Source organism: Leptonotus elevatus, chromosome 1 (genome assembly GCF_054856555.1).
Source record: "Leptonotus elevatus isolate MCC_2025b chromosome 1, RoL_Lele_1.0, whole genome shotgun sequence".
Taxonomy (NCBI): domain Eukaryota; kingdom Metazoa; phylum Chordata; class Actinopteri; order Syngnathiformes; family Syngnathidae; genus Leptonotus; species Leptonotus elevatus.
In genome coordinates, this window is record NC_141239.1 from 6,686,189 (window position 1) to 6,701,888 (window position 15,700).

The window sequence follows — 15,700 nt, forward strand, 5'->3', positions numbered from 1 at the left end:
GTTTTAAACTAGGATTTTATATCAGGGTATTCGAAATAGGATTAGTGTTTCAAACTAGGGTTTTCTTTTAGTGTTAGGGTTTCAAACTAGGGTTTCAAATTAGGGTTCGGGTTTCAAACTAGCGTTTTACATTAGGGTTAGGATTTCATACTAGGGTTTTTCATTAGGGTTAGGGTTTCCAAACTAGGGTTTTACATTAGGGTTAGGGTTTCAAACTAGGGTTTTACATTAGGGTTAGGGTTTCAAACTAGGATTTTACTCTAGGGTTATGTAATGTAATGTAAAACCCTAGTTTGAAACCCGTTTGAAACCCTAATGTAAAACCCTAGTTTGAAACCCCAACCCTAATTTGAAACCCTAGTTTGAAACCCTAACCCTAAAGTAAAACCTTAATTTGAAACCCAATCCTATTTGGAAACCCTAATATAAAACCCTAGTTTGAAACCCTTACCCTTATGTAAAAACCTAGTTTGAAACCCTAACCCCAATTGGAAACCCTAGTTTGAAACCCTAACCCTAAAGTAATACCCTAGTTTGAAACCCTAACCCTAATGTAAAACCCTAGTTTGAAACCCCAAGCCTAATTTGAAACCCTAACCCTAATGTAAAACCCTAGTTTGAAACGCTAGGGTTAGGGTTTGGGCCTGATTTTACACACGCGCACCTATTAATGGGAACGCGCAAACAAGGCACACAAGGTTCACCGCAAGCACCGGGACATAGCCCACACGTTGCAAACAGCAACCGGAAACAGCGCCGGTGTGTGACACACTGAAGTCGGAAGTCCTGCCTCCTCAGTGACATATAACCCATTCACTTCGTTCACACAAACGATTATATTGTTTTAAACTATCAGTGATGTAGCTACAGAGTGTGGTTTAGACGTCAGTTTTTAACGTGGTATAAACATAGGTTCTGAGCTCAGCTCGCTACACACTCACCGTCCAGGACGCCATCTTGGCCCGTCTCTTGCCACCGAGAGGTTAGGTTTGTTTGGGAGCCGAGAACTACGTGGCCAGTCTATCGCGGTGCATTGTGTGAGTATTATTATCAGCGGTGCGTCCGTTACACACTACTAACCCAAACTATAGAAACAAAAATACTGTGCTACTACTGGGTGCTCTGAATGAGTGATCCCCTCCTAGTACATACTGTTATAAAAATTGTAAAATACATTGTTTTATACAATAGTGTTACTTGCGGCATTTGAAGGTTTATTGAGCATAACATCTTTCTAACTGAATTACTTTTATCACCAAGATAACCGAATACAGTGTTTAAAAGAAAACAAAATACAACATTTGAGTCTTTTCGATACATTGTCAGATTTTATTGGACAGAACGGTCACCAGGGCTACAAATATGAAGCGGACATCGTAAAAGGTAAACACCAGGGGAAGACATCACCTCTAAATCACACTGCAGTGACGGGCCTGATTTCCCAGAGTTCCATCTAACACTGGAAGAAGTTGGTCTTAGTGCTTCAAATACATTTAGGAACATTTTTTTTTCCTAAATAAAAAGGGGGGGCACCAACTAGCTGAGCTCATCAAGTCTGTTTGGAATGTCCTCTTCTTCCTTGCTTGAATGCAGGATTACACAAACGCTCAGTCATTTTAGAGTGCAGTTGAGGTGGTCGACATTACAGGAGGGGTGAGCGGGCGTTTTTGAAGGGTGGACTACTCGTACACAAGAACTATACCAAGATTCATGTGAAACCACAACAGCTACATGTCATCTTACCAGAGAGAATAATTCTAAAGTTTAAGTGGTGCGGGACTAATTCAAGTCCATTTTTGTAGAGTGGAGAGCAGAACAATAACACTGAATAAACACAATGGAGCCCCCTTGGTGCATTTGCCATCGCGCCTGCTTTACTCATCACTACGAGATATACGATACAATGGTTCATATTTTGCATAAATCTGTACATTATGCCATATTTACTTTTATTTTTTAAATTGATGTAAAGTCAATCTCCAACATCTAGTTAGGAGGCGGGCGTATAAGAGAAGCGCTAAGAATAAATGGGAGAGGAGACAAGGAGGAAGTCAGAAATTCATTAAGAGGATGGATGGGGTGGCTGCGCTCCACGTTCCGCTTCAGCAGCGCGTCTCGTAGATGCCCGAGCGGCCGATGTAGCGCACCCATTTGATCACGTCGTGGTCACTGTAGTTGAGCTTGGACTCGAAGACCTTCAAGTAGCGCACCTTGAGCCCAGACGGGGCGAACGGCACCTGCGCAGATATCAGGTCAGTGACTGCTTGTATGTCTCAAAACAAGTGCCAATTTGTGATCATTTATTCATGACACTTTTTTTTAAATTGAATAGTCAGAGTGCTAGCAAAGGTGATTGACACCACGGTCGATCATGTTATGTCCAGAGTCCGTTTGTGAGGCCCGGTGAACGTTCCACACATACACACGTGCATACTGACCTCAAAGTTCATGGAGATGGGGGGCCGAGCCCATTTCTTCTTGTCGTTGGTCGGCAACAGCTCGATTTCAGCGCTGATCTGAGACTCCTTCATTCCCGCCATGCGTTTGATCCTACACATGGAAATAAAAACATACTTAGGATCCGCAACAGAGCTCATTGAGAGAATGAGAGCGTGTGACTGACTCACTTCCAGACGATGGCGTTCTCACTGGCCTTGTACTTTGCTTTTCCTTTCATACAAATCACCTGCACGCCGCTGGTGTTGAGGGGCGTTGGGATGCGGACCTAAACGGAAAGTACAACATTTTTATTTTATTTTTTTAACAAGCAAGGGCCGAGACGTACGACTAAATTCCGTACACTGGTACCTTAAATTGAAATGACATTGATGTATTCCAGCCCCTAAAATAAACCTAGAAAATTTGGGGATATTTTTTTTCTTTTTAAATGAGAGAATATTGTCATACTTTATCAAAACATACATAATTAAATAGAATTTAACAGTTTTTGTCACTTTCTCATTCGGTTTAATACATGTTGTGCTGCACATTCTGCTGTGCGCCCCTTGGCCATCTGGGGGCAGTAAAGAAGGAAAGGGGAGGGATAAATAAAAATGTTAAGCCCAAAATTGTGTCAAAAAAAAAATTGAAATAAATAATGCTCAATATTCAATACGTTTTCCACAAAAATATATATTTTTTTAAAGTTTTTTTTTTTTTACTGAATCTGCAGGTGTTGCACTGAGTGAAGGGTTTACTGCAGTTATTTGCAGAGGATAAAGACTACAGTCTGAGAGATTACTCTTATATTGTTCAAATATCTGTTGCTTAACGGATTACAACAGCCACATACATGCAAATCATTGAGTATGTTAGCATTAGCCACAAGCTAGCGGGCTAAATAACTATATTTCTTTAAATATAAAACCCAGTCGGGTTCTGAGCTCTGCAGACTCGGGTCAAATAGTGGAGCCTAGATTTCAAAGCAAACATGGTGAAGTGGCATTTAGCTGTTATGCTGCATGCAAATGGTATAAATTGCCATCAGAAGTGACGTCAGCATGTATGAAAGCTTTTAAATCAAAGTATAAATATATATATATATATCTTTTTAAACCTTATTTCTTTAAGTACGGTCTTTTAGGCATTTTTAAAATCAATTTCACTTTATGGTCTTTTGGGAATTTCAGAACGGTACTTTTGATTCCGTTTTCGTCATAAATTTACTTAAGGGATCTTTGTGCAGTTTGTCACTTTGTAACTTTTTTACCTCTGGCCAAAAGCGTAACCGCAACATCGGTGTCAGGATCGTTCGTGGTGCGCGAGCGAGTACGTGCACGATCTTAAAGCGACAGCCACAGTTGACGAACAAAGACATGACTTCAAATGAGGTCAGAAAAACGCCGCCCCTCCCCGATTGCACGTTTTTTTCTTCAGCAACGCATACGAGGCTTACCTTGCTTTCTTTATGCGTTCCACATTGCTCGGCAGAGAGCCAGCCGCCATTCTACGTCACTACGTCACCGAATGCGTTGCGACCTAAATAACAATGGCGGCGTACGTCCAAATAAAGTTTCTATAAAATGTATTAAACTGCAAATGGTTTTGAAAAATGATCTCATAGTTATGTTAGTAACAACCAAATAAGTCATATTATTATATATAGCAAACTTGTCATGACAATCGGGGTTCCTTTTAACATGACCTTCTTAAACGACACAATGCACCTTTAAATGCTGCCAATGTACGGTTCTTTTAGTAAATTTAATAAGCCACTTTTGTTCTCTTTTCTTTAATGTCTTCAGTATATTTGTTCATGCTTTTGGATGTGTGAAGCACAAGTTGGAGTTGCCTTGTGTATGAAATGTGCCACACAAATAAAGTTGTGTCATTCAACCTAGCTAGCAACGTTCTCAGCTGCACGTCTGCATTCTCACCTCGATCTTCTGAGCCAAAAGCGACGGTTTGAAGTTGGACTTGATGACCACCTTCACCTCCAGCTTAGTGCGGCCCACCTCTCGCACCAGAGGGATGACGCGGAAGGGCAGGATGATATCCTTAGTGGTGCGATACCTGCCAGCGGTAGACGGCGAGTCACGTCAACCATCAATCATCATAACGACAACTTTTAAATCTATTAGAAGCGTTAACACTTCCTCGTCAAAGTGTTGTTTATCTTTTAGCCACATTTCAATGACAACCCAAAGTCTCAACTGACCTCATGAGCTCATACTCGCCATCAGGCGGGATGAAGCTGATGCTGCGCTCCGAGTCGAACTTGCTGAGGCGCACGCACTGGTGGAAGGTGCAGTCGTCGATGGCGATGGACTGCTTCCCGCTGCCAGACACACAACGGCGTCAGCGTACACGCGCGCGTGCCTACGGAACAGCTAGCTCTGGCGCTACGGCAAACAAACACTAGACTGCCTATTGTGAAGTCACGCACACGCACACGCACAGAGACCACTGCTGGCTTCAAGACATCAATAATGCTAAGATGTTAATGGTTTTGAACCACGGAGCCTGTTAGGTGTTTGTGTGGAAGGTTAAAGGTCGAGCAGGGAGGTTGGTGGGGCTCAAAGACAAACCAAATGTTCAAACAAGGAGGAAACAAACACCAGGCAGCGGAGGTGTTGATCGGGTGTGTTGAATTGGTTCGTGAGAGAGGCATCAGTGCATGAGATGTAGAGTAAGGTCCGTAATTATTTGGACATTTATGATTTTGCGTTTATACACCACGACATGGGTTGCTTTCATGGATTTTGAAATACGGTGAAAATTTTCATTGCATTCAAATCAAAATTGCAATGGGGAAGAATGCAATTTGATTAAAAAAATTAAAATAAATAGATATATTTTTGTCAATTGATAGGCTTTATTTTTCATATATGTATTTTATATACGGTATTTAGTGCTTACATAAACGTGCTCTGTTAAATCTGATATTGTTTAATTGTAATACATATTGCATGTTTGTAAAAAAATAAATAATAATAATTATATATATAAAACACACACATGTGAAGAGGACCTTGCAAATGCACGTGCGCCATCACTGCCCCATATTACTGCTGGGTGTTACCATGACAACTAGGGGAAGCGCTATGAGGGTTGCATGTGGACTGTAACCTTGAGGCTTTATTTAAAAATAATTTTTAAAAAGTCCAACAAAAACTGCATATCAGAAGCTAACCCTGTTAGCAAATGCTAATCAGTACTTCCAACAAAACCCATTACCGCTCCAACTAATGTATTTGTTTTGTTCCATTATATGTCCCCTTCCATTTAAAATGTACTTTTACCAATAAATCATTATTGACTTGTCTTATACAGTTCCTCCATTTTTATGTAAAAGACAAAATCATAAAAATGTCCTGTCGCTGTCCAAATACGTCACGAGCCAACTATATGGTGTTGTGTGTGTGTTTTGTTTATGCGTGTTAGTGAGGACTCATGTCAGTACAGTACCTTCCTCCCCCTAAATCACTGACGTACAGCACATAGAAAAGAAAGACAGGGACAGAGAGAAGCGATGCAACCCAAAAAAAAGAAAAGAAAGGGAGAGGGGAAGAATCCAAATAAATAGAACATTTTGTCTTGTTAAAGACTCAACAAGACAACACACACAAACATACACAGGGCAGTTCTTCTTTGTTTTTTTTGTCAGTTTGTTGAAAAGCAAATGCAACTTCCTGCATTGCTCACCTCTTCCCAGCATCGTCGGACCCTCCGCCTTTGCCCTGCTTGTCGATGACGATCTTGTCGTTCATGCCGAATTTGCACTCTGGCATTCCGCTCAGGTAGCTCTTCATCACCACTCGGCCGGACACGTGGGCGCTCAGGACCTGGCCTGAACAAATTCACACATACCTCAACAACAATGCAGTTGGATGGCCTTGAGTACTTCTTGTTTTGAGTATACATGCACTTAAAGGTCAAAAGTCAACCCCCCAAAACTTATTGACAATTAATATGTTCTATGCAGCCCCACTAGTCTAAATAGGATATTCTGGTTAATATTGTGTTAGTGGAACATGAGTTAAGCAGCGAAATCCAGCCATTTTTATCTATATCAGAAGGCGGCCATTTTGCCACTTGCTGTCGACTGAAGATGACATCATTACTGTTTAGGTCTCAGGTAGCAACCAATCACGGCGCAGCTTCAGAAAACAGGTGAGCTGGGATTGGTCGTTTCCTGAGCCCTGGGCAAGTGTGATGTCATCTTCAGTTGACAGCAAGTGGCAAAATGGCCGCCGCCTGAAATGGATAAAAACGGCTGGAACTCATTTTCCACAAATATTAATAATAATAATATTAATCAGAATATCATGTTTCAAATAGTGAGGTCATGTATTACATATTATTGTCAAGAAATGTTTAAGATTGACTTGTACTTGTGTTGTTGACCTTGTACTCATAACTGCCATAAGTGACCTTTATTTTAATTTTATTTTTAATATATACAAAAAGCATTTTTTCAGCTCTTTAGTCAGAAACTGGTGATTGTGGTGAAACCAATCATGTTCGACTGCCGATTCTTGTGAAGAACTGAAAAAGGTAGAATTTTTTCTCTCTCTCTGGTGAAAGAGTAAATAAAGTAATCAAAATGTGATATAGTACGATGTAGTAAGGCCACTGCAAACTAAAAAACACAATACTAATTAAAAAACATTATGTTTGCCAAGTCCACATTTTAAAACTCTTTGAGCACCATTGACAACCGTAACGAGAAGTGCCAATGACGGGATTTGCTGTCAACTACGTCTTTTTTTTGTTTTGTTTTTACGTGAATCAGCGGAGAAAAATCTTGGACAGCTCTGTTTGATTATTAAGCTAGTAAAGTTTAAAAACAAAAAAACAAAACTTAACTATGGCCAATAGGTGGCAGCATTGGGTCTCTTTTGGATGAGATCACTGTGTCTCAATGGAATTAAGAAACCAATGAACATGGCAGATCTTTGGAATTATAATAATAATAATTAAATAGTGTGCAAATAGTTTGTAATGTTTGTCAAATGTAAAATTGCTACACTGGTGATTCGTTGCAAATACTTTATTTTGCCATCAAAAGCACATTTTCACTGTTGGCGGTATTTTATAAAAAGTTGTCACTAAAGCAAAAATTATTTAATCAATATCACTGTTGTAAATAAAATACAATTTAAAAATAAAGTGCTCCTAAATCTTCATTTGGGGGAACCAACCAATGTTCGACTTCTGATTACTAAAAAAATGTAATAAAAGAGTGTAATCTTTCATTTTGGTAGTTTCTGTGGTTTACACACAATATCTTGCGAGCCCGAAAAAGATCAGTCAGAACGCTCCAAACTGGTTGCCACTCAAGATGTTCTCATTTTTGGAAAGCGGCTAGCAATGAAAGGGTTAATGGCGGTCTCCATTTTCCTGAATTACAAACGTTGATTCGGTATGCGCGTTCGACTAATCCAATCAAACAAACCTTGCGGTGACATCAGCAGGTTGACGCTCTCCAACACATCCAGGAAGAGTTCATTGCGGCGATATTTGATGCCCTCGCGACGCCAGCCGATCTGACCCGTCACCTGGCTGGTGATTTGAGACTGCTCCTCTTTTGTCTGGAGGCAGCAGCAGAAAGCGCGTCAGAAACCGACAAAGGCGGCAGGCTCGCAAGAAAGCGAGATGGAAATGAGAGCAGGTGCTCGTGTGCAACAGCTGGCGAGGTGCGGAGTGCAAAGTATATTAGGTGTTTATTACCTGGTGCTGAAGCAGGAAACGGTAATCCACAGCACATGCCGAATTTATGTGGAAAAAGAAAAATAATGTTCTTTAAATCACACTTGATAAACACTTAACAAACAGAAAAATACTATTCGTTCTGATTTAAAAGCATTACACTTAATAATTTATCGATTAATCGACAAGTAATCAATTATGAAATTAATCGACTATTTCAATTCATTCAAACCCAAAAACGTATAAATACTTTTTAGTAAATACTTTGTCATTCACTCTCAAAAACGTATTCATACGTTGTTTTATGCTACAGCATAGCTTCTGACCTGAAGAGGTTGCTTAAAGAAATGTTAGTTATTACAAAAAACGGCCAGCAGGTGGCAGCAGAGTATACGAGATCAGCCAGGGCCATGTTGCAACAAGCTCTTTTCAACAGGTTAGTGAATAATGATGAATTCTAATTTTAATTATTCTAATGCTGTCTAATGTAATGTCTAATTGTTTCAAAACGGAAACCGATACAAATATACTTTTTTTTTCCTGACAAAAGAAGAGTCTCTAATCTTTCTTTTGGTAGGGTCCATGTTTTCATAGCAATAGAACAGAATATTCTGCGGACTTTGCAAAATCAGTCAAAATCCAGTAAAACAGCCGTGAGCGAAGGGGGTTGCTTCTGGGAAATGGCTGGGGGTGATTGAGTTAATAATCAAGTAATCGGCTGGAGACATTTTTTTATTTAAAATTGTCCAAATCCTGTGATTTCAGCAGAACAACAGTAATTGTTTGCTGATTTCTGTAGTCCTTCATAAAGACGACTGATTATCTTGTGTGTTTAATCAAAATAAGACTTTTGCAAACATCTGTTTTTACCTTGGAAAACAATGACTGAACTAGTAACATAGAACAACATCAATCTTCCCCTTTTTTTCATCAATATATGAATACGGAGTATGAAATAAACATAAACCACTGGTTAAGCAGTAATTAGGAGAAAAATGCTTTGGTAATACATTTGAATGCAAAATAAAATGAATCCCATGAATTGATTGAATAATTGATAGACTAAATAATTTGACACGGTGACATCATTATTCGAAGCTCTATTAAAAAATTCTTCAGTTTGGCTTTCATTTAAGTTTTTTTTTTTTAAAGACCCTATCAACTTGTACTTGCTGAAAAACTCACCTATAATATAATACGGCTTTAGCGCCAACTATCCAGTTTTGCTCCCCAAGATCCATGGACCAATGAGAACATGTTAAAAGTTCACTGAGGACACTGACCTGTCCTTTAATGCCCTGCTGAGTGATGAAGGTCTTCAGCGCTCCAGTTTCTGAGTTCTGAGGGTAGCCAAAGTCCAGAATCTCTGCGTGAGCAAACACAAAATAGGACTACGGGTGAGAACTATGATAAGGGGGGGGGGGGGGTATGACAAATTGGAACGGCCTTCTTACCGTCGAGCAGCTCGTAGATGAGCACAAAGTTGTTCTTGATGTTCTCCTCGCTGATCTTGCCAAAGTAGGCCGTCATGACGTCGCACATCTTGTAGAGGAACTCGAAGACCATGGCGGCGTTGACGTTCTGCTTGGTGACGGCCGCCAGCCAGATGTTGGAGCGCTTCACGTGGAAGAAGCTGGTGCGGGCGATGTTGGTCACAGGCGAGCGGACCTGCTGTCGTGCGTGGATCACGTTCACGCGGAACGCGTCCACTGCGTTGCGCCTGCCATGGGAGAAGGATGGGAAAAACTACATTTCCTGACAAAAGCAGTGGGGCTACTCAGAAAAAGTGCCAAAGTAAAAAGGGACCAATAAAATGTTGAAGGGACATAAGATCTCAAAAGCACGTTTGTCGCCATCAGATGTGTGTAAAGTTATTTCAGAACAACGACAACGAGTCCTGCCGCAAAACGCTAAACAACAAAAGTAATTTTATATCCATCCCTAAAAAGGTTTACTGACTATGTTAATAGTATAAACTGTAAATATACCACAAACACAGATCCCAAAACATTTTAAAATAATTTCTAACTCACCTGATTGTTTACTGTTAACTATCAAAAAAAAATTCTCATTGATGTTTCCTATGTGTGTTTTTACCTCAGACAACCAAAAATGTTGTCATTGTGGCAATTTTTATATGTGGTATTCTTTAATTTGTGTTATTTATAATTTATCTGCACTTTTGAAAAAGTGAGCGTCTTCTTATTTTTTTCATTTTCTGATTAATAATTTTCTTGAATTTATTATTTATTTGCATTTATGTTAATAAAAACGTCTGTGCATTTTTTACATATATGCCTTTTTTTTCTCTCTCTCTGCGGTAATCAAAAAAATTGGAATGAGTAGTAGAGGTGTGGCAAAAAAACAAAACAGATTCACATAAGAATTGTACGACTGCGTATTAGGGCCACGTATAAATATATATTTTTTAGAGGGCGGGGGTGATATTCCGAGAAAAAAAACTTGCAAATTTGCGACTTTATATGGTGGCAGATTTGCGAGAAAAAAACATCAGAAACTTACGAGAAATACACGCAGCGTATCTATAGTCTAATGTGAGGATTCGTTGGTGGTTAATGGGACACGGAGACGGGTTCATTCTTAAATTCAAACTTTACTCGTCATTCACCGCAGCCAGAGAGACAACACTTCCTGATCCCCTATCAGCTGACTAACACTAACCAATCAGATGCTAGCATAGCATAGCTAAATGCAAGTGAATGACGGAGAGCAGCAGATTCGACATCAATTTAGATACTTGCACAAAAAAATACCAAATTGTATGAATGTGTAAATAATAATTCTGGACACATAAATGTACAAGTAAATATACATTTTAACAACTTAACTTAAATGCTTGATCGTCCGGGTGTGAACCTTCGCAAAGCGAGGCGTCTTCGTCGCTGGCCAGTGGCGTACACAACGCTTCAAAAAGCGAATGCTTAACATGATATGGTTAATCTATGCTAAAGCAATTACTATCTCCTTATTCGGAAACAAGACCGAAAAGTATTGGCATAAACAGTTGAGTATTACGCTACGTGTATTTCTCGTAAGTTTTTTTTTTCCTTCTCACATATCTGCCACTATATAAATTCGTAAATTTGCGAGAGAGAAAAAACTCGTAAATTTGAGAGTTTTTTTCTCGGACTAATACGCCGTCGTAGAATTGAGATTCTCATTTGCTATGATTCAGAATCAATATAAAATGTTCCAAAATAGAATTATTTATTACTATAAAAGCTATAAAATGTATAAGTAACTACAGAGTAGCAGTTGTAGCCCACACATCGTTTTTGTAAAAAAAGGCACTTTCCTTACAATTCAAAAACATCATGAATGCAAAAAAGAAAAAATTGAATCAAAAATCGATTCTGAATCAAATCGAATCATGAGAGTCAAAAAATTCCCACCCCTAATGAGTCGTGCTAATTTTTGGCGATAATGTTTTAAATTGACTTATCTTGCTCTCTGGCTTGACATTTGAACAAGGGTGTGTAGACTTTTTATTATCTTTATTATCTACATTTACTTCTTTGACACCGATTACAGAAGGGGCTTTGGTGGATATTGCCAAAAGAGTATAAACAAAATGCAAATAGGTTACCTGGGGATACATTCCACAGAAAAAAAAAGAAGCCAAATGTACGAACAGTAAACTGCAAATATGTGTGAAATTACTGTTGACTTCACTGCGGCAACAAATGAAAAGGGATACACCTCAATGTGAACTTGAACTTTTAATTCTCCATTTCTATATGAACAAAAAAGGCAAAACGTGGCCTCCAACGATGCATCACATCCCATGCGCAAACTCCATGCTAATGCACTGGTAGCGCTTTTCTACGTCTAGTTTGCCTGGCTCCTTTCCATCAGTCTGTTTGGATTTGTTTCATAGTAGATGACTCATGCTTAAAGAATGTTTACGGTGAAATCCACTGGCATGCAAGTTAAGGCTGTGGTCATGAGAGGGAAAAGATGGGAGGGGGGGGGGGGAGGCATGCTTGTTAGTTATGAGCTTTCTCTTACCTATTCCTACATGGGCCAATATGGACAGATGGAGGAAAATGGCGATAGAGAGGAAAAGAGGATGAAAGGTCGCAAAAATGCACAAGACACATTTTTGTGCATGATGTACACAGACACGTGGTGTTGATCATGGTGTTGTAATGAGATCATTTTTGCAGCAGTAAAGTGGGACCAAATGATGCGCTGTTTGTGAGCAAGGAAAACCAAGTGTGGCTGCGCTGGATGAATGACGAGGACAATAAAAAATAAAAAATAAAATAAAAAAGGCACAAGGCGCCTACTACTTGGAACCTACTTGACCGAATCCCAAGCGACAGACTTACCCTATATCATCTCGGTAGACCCGAGAGATGAGGACCTCCCCCTTGTGGTTGTAAATGAACAATCCTCCGATCATTATGGCTGCTTCTTACACTCGACAGGCCATGATGAAACCAAACTCTGCCTGAGGACACACGGACAAGCAATGGAGAGAGGAAGGAAGGGGGAGGGCGGAAGGAGTGGAGGAGAGAGAGAGAGAGGGGGGGGGGGGGTGATAAAGAAGTGAAAGCTCGTGTTAGTGACCATCATTACAGAGGGACGTTTGTTATGTTGCCCGCACACACACACTTCCTGCTAGTCAAATAGACTGCAAGATGTCTGTGTACTGGTAAAACAACTCAAATGGCCAGCTACACACAAAAAGGTAATCGGGCTGTTTTTTTTTTTCTTTTCTCGATTTTGCCCCTTCCCTACCAAGAACCATAAACACCAGATTATTTTATAAAATTATCCTACAAAATAATCCTGTGGTCTGTATTGTGTGAAGAAGAGTAAATGCAGTAATTATTTTAATTTTAAATCACATTCTACTAGTGTGCTATAGCTGTCCTACTAGTGCTCTGGAGTCTTTCTGTCAGATAGTAGTAGGAAAAACGTCACTAGGAAGAAAGTCATTCTACTAGTGCACTCCTCCATTTGTTGTACTAGTGGGCTCTATGAAATTATGACAGTAATGAAAAAAATGTCATGAGGAAGAGTGCCATTATTAGTGCATTGAATTGTTTTAGGTAGACAAATCAGTGCACTAGTAGTTATTGCTAAAACTAGAGGCTAGTGTAACCTAGTTGTTGTTTTAAAAAAAACAAGTAATTAATTAAAAAATGTATTGAGTGCAACCATCTTGATAAACAATTAAACATTTAGCAACCATGATTAATTTAAATTTGCCCAAATCAGTCTAAACAGTAAATAATCTCAGATTTCTGGAGTCCTTTATGAAATCAGATTATATTGGTGCTTAATCAAGGTAAAACTGAATTTCTGACATGCTATGGACCAAACCAGTAAATGAAATATAATCAATTTATCCGCGTTTTTTTCCAATGTAAAATTTAAGTAATATCCTCTTCTTCTTTTTTTATATATATATAAAAAGGAATAAATATTAATTTCCCACAATTAATCAAAAAATATTAAATAGGCTAATCGATTATTCAAACAATCATTATGAATATGCATAGCACATAAATGCATAAACACAATTGAGGCTAGTTAAACGTTTTATTTGTGGTACATGAATGATGACCTAAAACTCACCTCAGTGACACCTTGTTTATTTTCTCGGTAAGATTAACACCAGATTAGCAGTAAACTGTGTCGAGCACGGTGACACCAAACAGATTGTGACTTCGAATAGACATTGGTTACGATTAGACTTGCAGAACATGGAATAAAATCAACTAAAATACACGTACACAACAACAACAAACACCGACCAACAAGAAAACTACATTTTCATAATATGCTATGTTGTGCATCGTGCTGGTTGCATCTTAAACCCTAATTGAAAATTCTGGAAAAGCAAAGATGAAGGACATGCTTGGAATTCCCGCAGAACAGAAGCCGTTCAAATAAAACGCAGCGGTTCGTCGAGCAACACGACATCATTATAATCTCCCCCCGGAATTTTAAAATATTTCCCTTTGGGACCACTGCAGCGTCGTGACTAAAGAAGACTGCGATGACCATGTCACGAGTCGACTTCAGTGGTCCCCATATCGGCCCAAGTCAAGATGTCTGCTAATTCGGCCCATTTCCTTACGTTTATAGATTATTCATATCGGCCCTCGTTTCCACGCCGACTATGCAATCACAGCTGTATTCGGAACATTTGAGGGGGGGAAATGCATCGGGTTAATAATCGAATGTAGGCCTGACCTTCATCTTAGATCAAAGTGATGGATGAGAAAAGCCCGAGAATGAGAGTCTTAGCTAGCTAATTTAGCTTAGGACAGCGGTCAAGGTAGACACCTACTGTGAAGCCATTTCCGGTTCCGAGAAAATAAAACCGTGACAAGGACGCCGGTCTTTCAAGACTCATGCATATTATCGCATTACTCATTAAAATATAAAATATCACAATACATCATACCAATCAACGCTTATTGGCTGATGACTACAGTGCGCTCCACTATAAGTATATACTTTTAATTTGAAATGAGAAAACCTCTGCAGTTCCTTTCCACCCTCGTCACTCTCTGCCAACTTGCCAATTGCTAGCAGAGAGCCAGCTAACATTGCTAACATTAGCACGACCCGGGAAAGAACTGTTTCACCAGGTATCCACGAATTTCTCGACAAAAGTCACTCATTTCCTTCGACGGGCACATCGACATCCAGACTGTGGTGAACTCACCCTCGTTCTTTCACGGACGCCACCAATCAGACCACCCACTCGGCCTCCGCTTCTGGCTTGAAGTGGTTGGTTCCCGGTACACACAACCGCTAGTTGGTTCCTTCCTTGTGGAGCACAGATATGTCAGCTGACCCGCACAGCCGTTCGGCCGAGGCAGGAAAAGGCGCGGCTGCTGCGACGAGTACAACCGCACCCAGGCCTGGCCACGATAAGATGCAAACAGTGCCCGGTCAACGTTATAATACAAAATTCTTGATTTATATTATTACTGTTTTTACCTTTGTACTCTTTCTACATTGTCAACCGAGACAAACAATTCAAAAGATTTACCAAATTCAGGACATCTTGGGAACCATTTCCCCACATTCCAAGAAGAAGAAAAAAAGAGAAGGGGAGGGGGTTGGGGGTCAAGTATCCAAAATTTATAATAAAGTTACCAAATTAAGACATTTTAGATAAATTATATTAGATAATGTATATCCGCATTTCCGATTCAAATAATTCCAATTTAAAATTCACTAGTTCAGGGCATCTTTGGATCAATTTCACAATTTCAATTCTACTTTTCACCTCTCCCAAATTTCACACTTCTTAGGATAGTTACCCAAATTTTAGATATATTTTACATGCCTGTATATTTACCACCTCATTCCACATTTCTTGACTGCTTCAAGTATCATTGAGCATCATCCTCATTCCCACACCACACCTCAGAATTTTCACAACTGATACTTACCTATTTTAACTCTTTCACATTTCTTCACCGATTCAAATAATCCCAAATTCAAAATATTCAGATTATTCCTAACATTTTTGGAATCATTGCTAAAGTTCCCCAAAATA

At 39.5% G+C, this 15,700-nt stretch overlaps 1 protein-coding gene across 1 annotated transcript; it reads right to left on the bottom strand.

The window, feature by feature from the left end:
- Positions 1–1,306: 1,306 nt before the first annotated feature.
- LOC147180507 (AP-2 complex subunit mu-A) lies at positions 1,307–15,248 on the bottom strand. Its single transcript, XM_086074809.1, has 14 exons — positions 15,136–15,248; positions 14,858–15,056; positions 12,504–12,625; positions 9,606–9,871; positions 9,435–9,517; positions 8,173–8,178; positions 7,898–8,033; positions 6,145–6,289; positions 5,908–5,925; positions 4,658–4,777; positions 4,377–4,512; positions 2,628–2,725; positions 2,439–2,550; positions 1,307–2,237 (listed from the first exon to the last, which is right to left on the bottom strand). The coding sequence occupies exons 3-14, from the start codon at positions 12,575–12,577 to the stop codon at positions 2,103–2,105; spliced, it is 1,329 nt and encodes a 442-aa protein (XP_085930935.1). The 5' UTR covers positions 12,578–12,625; positions 14,858–15,056; positions 15,136–15,248; the 3' UTR covers positions 1,307–2,102.
- Positions 15,249–15,700: the final 452 nt, after the last annotated feature.